The 5821-nt window shown below is 29.3% G+C and overlaps 2 protein-coding genes across 2 annotated transcripts in view; both read right to left on the reverse strand.

Moving 5' to 3' along the window:
* The window catches only part of LOC111376962 (cytochrome c-like), a 4634-nt gene extending 4598 nt beyond the window's left edge, over window positions 1-36 (reverse strand). Inside the window, exon 1 of the mRNA XM_022999976.1 lies at window positions 19-36. Within this exon, the coding sequence (XP_022855744.1) occupies window positions 19-36 (18 nt within the window). The remainder of the gene's footprint in view (window positions 1-18) is intronic.
* On the reverse strand, window positions 7-2499 carry LOC111382051 (pentatricopeptide repeat-containing protein At1g31430). The gene has a single exon (XM_023005914.1). It carries the CDS (start codon window positions 2392-2394, stop codon window positions 496-498), a length of 1899 nt encoding a protein of 632 aa, XP_022861682.1. The 5' UTR covers window positions 2395-2499; the 3' UTR covers window positions 7-495.
* Between the last annotated feature and the right edge of the window lie 3322 nt (window positions 2500-5821).

The raw sequence follows: 5821 nt of genomic DNA on the forward strand, positions 1-5821 counted from the left end.
GCCAGAAAACTCTATGACCTTCATAGCATCTGGCATTTTCAACACCTATCTTCTTGCCTTGATCCCAACTCCAAGGGGCTGCTGTACTTAACTATGACCTTCCAAGGTTTTACACATTTAACCCCCGAAACAACGGAATTTCCTAATCTTGGATGTCTGACATTCTGAATATCAGTACAAAGTACAAATGCCACATGACAAGTTTGCAAATCTACTGATTGAATGTGCAAAGTATGCTTATCCTTAGGTACATTGTTCAGTTCCATCTTTTTCTACCCCAAATAATGGCCAAGTCATGCAGGAAAATGTTGCGTAAATTCGTCTCTTGCGAGGGTGATATGCATTCCTCAGTTGTGTGTTAAGGAGCTAACACATTGCTATTATCATCAGAAACTTATAAAGCTAAACAATCATATTTTATCGAGCATTTCGTTTGCAATATACAGATTTGGGCTTATTAAACACCAGCATTCCCATTAAATGACAGATAGGTGTTTATCCAACTATAGATTCACTGAGATTCCCATTAAACTCGATTAAACTGCACCCAGGGGACTTCTTGGCCCCAAGAGTTCTCATTTTTCTTCTGACTTGTGTTACGTCGTTCCACCTATTCGCAGATGCATATATATTAGCTAGAAGTGTATGAGTGCTAGAATCACTAGACTCGATTTTCATTAGCCACTGGGCAATGCGCTGACCCATATCTACATTGCCATAGTTCCTGCAAGCACTAAGTAAAGAACCATATAGTGGGACGATAATGTTTTTATCTTTATTTGGAATTGTAGCTACAATTTCCTCAGCTTCATTTAATAGTCCAGCTCGGCCAAGAAGGTCTATCATACATCCATAATGCTCAAATTTTGGTTCAATGTGATAGATATTAGTCATAGAATCAAAATATCTACGGCCTTCATCTACTAGCCCTCCATGACTGCAAGCACTCAAAACGCCTATAAAAGTGACATCATCAGGCTGAATCCCAGTTTGCATCATTTCTGAAAACAATTCTAAAGCCTTGGAAGTTCTCCCATTCATGGCAAGCGCACAGATTACTGATGTCCAAGATGCTGTATCTTTCTCTTTCAAACTATGAAAAATCTCCAAGGACTTCTCTAAGCAGCCACATTTTGCATACATTTCTATAAGAGCAGTACCAATTACTCTATCAACTAGTATTCTGTTTTCCACCAAAAAAGTATGAATCCATTCCCCTTGTTCTAAAGCCCCCAACTGAGCACACCCTGTAAGCAACGCAACCAAAGTAAACTTATCTGGTTTAACTCTAGCCATTTGCATTTCCCTAAACAAGGCCATCGCCTCATCAACGCAGTTGAACTGCACATACCCATTAATCATGGCTGTCCAGAGAACAAGATCCCTTGCTGGGCTCCTCTCAAAAAGTGTTCTGGCTTCATCCAGTAAACCACCATTCACATATGCTGATACCATGCTAGTCCAACAAATAACATTTTTTTCCAGCATAGCATCAAAAATTCCCCTGGCCACATCCAAGCAGCCGCACTTAGCATACATATCCAACAACGCATTTCCAATTATCATCGTGAACCCAATCTCTGTTTTCACATATTCATGAATATCCTTACCAAGATCGAAGTTTTTCAATGCTGTGCAAGCAGATAAAGTACTAGCAATTGTAGCCTCATCCGGCCTTACATTTCCCTCTTTCCTCATCCTCCTATATACATCAACAGCATCCTCAAATCTCTCGCTTTTGACAAGCCCAGAAATCAATACATTCCACGAAACCACGTCTCTTAGAGACAATTCCTCGAACACCTTGCTCAAACACTGCACATATCCCAAACCCCCATACATATCCATAACCGAATTACAAACATAACAATCAAATAACACCCCACTTTTTATAACAAACCCATGAATCCTCTCCCCTCGATCCAGCTTCCCCAACCCTTTAACAGCCTTAAACACGAAAGGGTATGTGTAATTATCAGGCCACAACCCACGCAAACGCAATTCATCAAATAAGAAAATTGTTCTCTCATTACAACCCTTTTTCGCATACGCTTTGATCATAACATTATAAATGAATAAGCTCGGGTTCTCGATGTGATAAAAAATTCTCTCGGCGTGGCTCAAGTTCGACGTCGCAGTAGTGAAGGCCATTATCTTATGAAGAACGTCGATGTTCTGGTGGAGTCCATGACAGAAAAGCAGTGCTTGAATTTGTTTCAGATGGGCCATCGATTTGCAGGCCTTGAGGAGATCTATGCATGCTTTCTTGGTAAGCGATGTTGATGTTGCCGCTGTAGTTGAGAACTGAAATGTTTGGATGAAATGGCTGGCAAGTGACAGTAGCAGATATTTGGATCTTGTGAAGGAACGGTGAATACTGATCTGAAGTTTCATCGAGTTGGATCAATAAAAGAGGAACTGCAGGATGCATAGTTTGATTTTATTAAGATAATGACTCCCTCCATGGGGATTGGGGATATTGTAGTTTAAAAGAGGAAAATTTTATTTTCCCTCCCTGATTCCTAATTGGCCTTTATTTGGCCCAACAATTTTTTTTTTTTTTAAAAATCATTATTCTCTAATGTACGTTTGATTGCGAGCAAGAAATTTGTATGAAAAGAAAATAAATTTTACTAAATTCAATTGCCTAGAATTTATTTGTGTGAAATTTATTAATTAAATGTGTTTGATTGATTTAATTTTTAACATAAAAAATATTATACTTGCCTTTTTTTTTTGTGGATAGATAAGAGATAGAAGATAAATGAGAGAAAAAGAGATAGTAAATTCCCCGTAAAATATAATTCTACTCAGTCTAAAGAAAATATGGTCACGTGACCAAAAATAGGAAAATGTTTTCTATAAAAAATAATGTTAATCAAACAATACAAAAGTAGAAATTTGGATTAAAAAAATCTATTTTTAATGAAAAATATTGACAATTAAATGCAAATTTAATTTATTATCAACCATAAACACTAATCAATATTCCATCAATTTTTATCTACTAAAATTTTGATTTTTAATTAAATCAAATAAGGAATTAACCAATTCCTAATAGAAGCTTTGTGTCCACGTTGAATTGATAGTCAAGATATGGTTCTAAATTTCCATAGTTCTCTTTATTATCATAAAAATATCCTATCATACACCTATGAAGATGGTCAGAAATATTGAATTATTAATACATAATTCTTAAGTTTGAAGGCCGGAATGTTTTCAGTGCATTAAAATACTAAGTGCTGTTTTGTGACTATTTTCGGGATGTGGTTAGGGTGGGAAATACATGGAAATGACCTAAACAAAGAGTCATTTTTCCAACATGACATTTGACCAATTTATCAAATTAAAGTACCTAAAATACCCCTCCTTTTGAATATTGCATAATAAGTCACTATAATATAGAAATGTTCCATTTTAATCTTTGAAATTAAATATTACTTAAATTTTTAATAGATTTATTGTTCATAGATTTATTTGATTTTTGTTTGCTCAAAGTAGCATCCCCTAATTGGTATCAGAGCCATAAAGATCATGGAAATTAAAATAAGAAAAATAAATAATTATTGACGTTTAGAAGAAGAAAGAGGAAGTTATATATTTTTAAAATATATTCATAATAAATTAAAAATAATAACATTAACTATAATTAAAGAACTATCCAAAGAAATAAAAGAAAAAATATTAGAAAAATTAATAATAGGTTCAATAAAAAAAATAAATATATATATATGAAAAAATTGTTAAAGTATATGAAGATGAAGAAAGTAATTTATATTATAAAGAGAAGTATGAGTGCAAGTAATAATACAAATTTGAAATTGAATAGATTACTTATAAAAATGAAAAAAATACAAGATATAATGTTAATACCAGAAGGAATAAGAATATCAAATAAAAGACAATTAATAAAATTAAAATGTGAAAGATTAAGATTTGAGAGTAAATATTTTAATATAGTAAAAGAAAAATTAGTAAATATAGATATAGCTAGTAGAAAATTTGGAATAATAATATATAAAAAAGAAGATAACAAATGCTAATTAACTTGTATGTTAGAAATATGATTAGAAAAATCTAATATATCAATAAGTGAACATATGGAAGAATTAAAGTCATTAATAAAAATGTTAATAAATGATGTACGAGATTTAAGAAATGAATTAAAAGAAACAATAAACGATATAAATATATTAAAAATTGAAATTAGAGAAATAATAGAAATCAATAAAAATAAAGAAAAGAAAATAGATAAAGAAAACTAATAGAAAAAGAAATGACCTGAATAGGAAAGAAACATATTGAGAAAGAGAATATAATAATAGAAACAGGAATTATGAATGATGAATTTATATATTATCTAAAATATTAGAAGAAGAAAAAGAATCTAAAAAAAAAATATTAAGAAAATTAAAAGTAGAAGATAAAAATGAATGATGAATTAGATTTATTAGTAGAAAATTTTGATCAATTAAGTTTAAGTGATATAAGTGAATGCCAAATTTTAATGAATACTGGAAGATAACTTAATTTAATATAAACTTCTAAACAAGAATTGCAAGATTCAGATGAATATTATGCACATATATATAATAAATAATATAGACAATTTTATGATAAAGTAAGAGATATACAATCACCTAAAGGAAATAAATATAGAAATAGATTTGAATTAAATGATAATTATGATAAACCAATTAATCATGGAGGAACAAAATTAGATTTAAATTGCAAAATAGATACTAAAAAACCCTTATTAACATGGGCAGATTCAACGATATTATTTTTTTATATAATAAAGATGACATATGAGAAAATACTGAAAGAATAATAGATTTCTTAATAGCATCATTTGAATGAGATGTTAGAAATTGGTGGGAATAAATAAATAATGTTACAAAAATATTAATAAAAAGAAATGTACAAACAGAGATAATAAAATTAGATAGACAAGATATAGAAAAGTTAGTAGAATATATTTTAGATAAATTTTTAGGAGAAAATTGAATAAAAAGTGCTGAAGGAGAAGCAATAAAAGAAAAAGATAATGGTAGAATTAAATTAATAAATTTAACAATGTGTGATATGTGTAAAATTAAAAAATATACTTGTGAATTTAGAATTTATTATTATGTCCAATTCTATAGTAATGAAAGTATACCAAGACATGTACTATAATAAGTTAGCAGGTTCGTGAGGAATATATTTTAAAATAGAATTTGAAAAATATGTTAAAGATAATGTTGGAATACCTAAAACGTTGGGATCAAGAATAAAATTTTTATTTGAAAGACTTGCATATATATGTCAACGAAGATAATTATTGAAAAAATAAGAAAAACTAACTAGAATATGTTGTGAAAATATAGAAACCCATGTATAATGAGGATGTAATCTTGAAAAAATGATTAATAAAAGGAAATATAAAAATAAAAAATTTAGAAATTTTAATAAAAAAATACATAAAACCTAGAAGAAGATATTATAATATATATATATATATCTCATATGGTCAACGGAAAAATGAAAATTATAAGAAAATTAAAAGTCAATGTAAATGTTGGAATTGTGGGGAAATAAGTCATATGATTGTGATAAAAATAAAGTTTAAATATTACAAAATGAATATTTGAAAATAAAAGATGAATTAAGTGAAATATCAGATATTGAAAAATATTATAATAAAAAAGTTTATATAAGTGAAATAGAGGATGATGGATCAAAATCTGAATAAGGAAATTAAAGAAATAGAAAATAATAATATAAATATACAAGAATATGAATAAATAGAAGGTTATAGATTAGAAGTTACATTTGATAA

This window comes from Olea europaea, chromosome 3 (genome assembly GCF_002742605.1).
Source record: "Olea europaea var. sylvestris chromosome 3, O_europaea_v1, whole genome shotgun sequence".
Taxonomy (NCBI): Eukaryota; Viridiplantae; Streptophyta; class Magnoliopsida; order Lamiales; family Oleaceae; genus Olea; species Olea europaea.